Source organism: Sinocyclocheilus grahami, unplaced genomic scaffold (assembly GCF_001515645.1).
Source record: "Sinocyclocheilus grahami isolate Dianchi unplaced genomic scaffold, SAMN03320097.WGS_v1.1 scaffold271.1, whole genome shotgun sequence".
Classification (NCBI taxonomy): Eukaryota; Metazoa; Chordata; class Actinopteri; order Cypriniformes; family Cyprinidae; genus Sinocyclocheilus; species Sinocyclocheilus grahami.
The window spans coordinates 467,729-469,790 of NW_015505450.1; the positions used below are offsets into that span (position 1 = coordinate 467,729).

At 39.6% G+C, this 2,062-nt stretch overlaps 1 protein-coding gene across 1 annotated transcript in view; it reads right to left on the minus strand.

Moving 5' to 3' along the window:
- Positions 1–737: 737 nt before the first annotated feature.
- The window catches only part of LOC107599761 (neuronal acetylcholine receptor subunit alpha-3-like), an 8,362-nt gene continuing 7,037 nt past the window's right edge, over positions 738–2,062 (minus strand). The window contains exons 6-7 of the mRNA XM_016291449.1: positions 1,778–1,925; positions 738–1,612 (exon numbers count right to left, since the gene is read on the minus strand). Of these exons, the coding sequence (XP_016146935.1) occupies positions 1,797–1,925 (129 nt within the window). The 3' untranslated portion in view covers positions 738–1,612; positions 1,778–1,796. The remainder of the gene's footprint in view (positions 1,613–1,777; positions 1,926–2,062) is intronic.

Genomic DNA, 2,062 nt, shown 5'->3' on the forward strand with positions numbered 1-2,062 from the left:
AGCAGGAATATTAGACTGCTGTCACTTTAAGAGCTGCCCGTATTCGCTATATTGTTACACACGTGTTTCCTTTTTCATCTGTTTGCATTCACTTAAGACCGAAATGAACGTGTTTATGAAGATACTGGCAAAGACGGGCATTTTGACACATACAAGTGTGTGTATTTAAGCGTTCAAGGCCTATAAAGCGGCGAAAATCCTCCCGCGGTCTGAGCACCGTTTGCACATGTGTGCGCATATAGCCAAATGAGTTCTCTTTCGCTGCTGATTGCGTTTCAACGACTAAAAATCACTTGATTTTAAGAAAGACCCTAACATTTGAACGCCTTGGATTAAGAGCTTTCTACTTGGTGTGGATGTGCAGTACAAATGAAGATGCAATTGAATACAAAACAGTGTTGCTATTATTAATAGGTTGCTAATAAGTTGTCAGTATGATCATTCACTTTTGGCTCTAAGCTTGCTTCATATCAAGTCTAGAAGCCACTGACAGGAACAATTGATTTGGTTTATTGCTTTATGCAAGCTATGTTAACTTCACAGTAACGGAGATTCAGGTGCATGACAGTAATTTAGTGTGTTATAAAAACGTTACTGCATACAGCCCGGGGCAGATTTGTAGCTACGACACTGAAATTCTCACAAAACTGAAGATAAATCATTTTCAGCCAGCCAACATTGGTGACAGTAGAACAGAAGACCTTCATAGTCCTCAGTCTTTCTTTATTTGGAGGATTCCTCAGAAAGCTGAAAGTGTGCATCGAGGTTTTACATCATACATTGAGAACATGTGAACATGTACAGAGAAGCGGACACCCATTACATGTTTGAAAAAAGTACTTTGACTGTTTTAGAGACCCATTACTGAAGAATCGTCTAGTCTTTTCACCAGGGACTTGCTCAAAGTATCCACTAGGTGGTGGTTTTTATCTGAAAGTATACAACACTCACACAAGGAGATTGTGACTTTGCCCAAGAACATGCCTGACAAGTGTTTTTAGATAGATTAAAATCATTTTTAATGTAAAAAATAATGATCATACGTGACAATAAACAGCAGCCATATCTCACGAAGGAATGTGTGAGTTTACAGACAGTCAGATTTGAAGGAACACAAAAGCAGAACTTCTGAAGAATCTTCACGCAGCTCTTTTCATTACGAGGACTTGAATGGACCGTACGATTCTTTCATTCATGAGTTACACAGCTGACTAGAGGGGAAGATTATCAGCGAACAACTGTAATTATAGCCTGTTTATCATTGAGGGAAAAAAGCAGTTTGTACATACTACTTTTATGGTGCTTTTTTGTCATTTTGGAGCTTTCTGTGAAACACATAAAAGACCTGTGTGATCATTCTTTAAAATGAAAAAAGAAAAGAAACAACTCAAGGGTGAATAAATGTCCATTTTTTGGTGAACTACTCCTTTAAGACAACACTTGAATACTCTTCTCTGATACTCCATCTACATGCCAAATATTCGGTCCAGTCATCGGCTAAATGTGTTTTAGCCTTATATAATGCAGCCGGGTTGCATGACTTTGATGGAAATAGGAATTGACAAAGGAGGACAGTAAGCCGTCGGGTGGGTACTTAGAAATCTTCTTGAAAGTCGATGATGATCCTCATTTTAGCTGCTCTGTTTGAGCTCTTAAAAGTCCCAGAGTCAACCAACCTGTAAACCAATGCCTTTTAATTCAACTCTAACCGAAACATGATATAAATGCATGAAAATGCTGAGTTAAGGTTGCTGGAAATTAGGTTCTGGCTATGAAAATGTTGGGATGTGAAGTCGTCACATGTCCTCGCCCATCAGCAGCGGCTGCAGGAAGAGTCCAGCCGTACCCAGAATACACACGAGGACAAACACCCACAGAAAGATCCGGTCAATCACCATCGCCACATACTTCCAGTCGTCCTGGACCTTTAAACACAAGGGTTGGAAGAGCAAGACATGAACTCTGGATCATAATTGATATGCAGATTTCTAAGGCTCTAAATGATCAAACTCTGCTGTTTCACACACAATCTCCTGAGTTTTTTATCCAGTCGAAGCTCTTT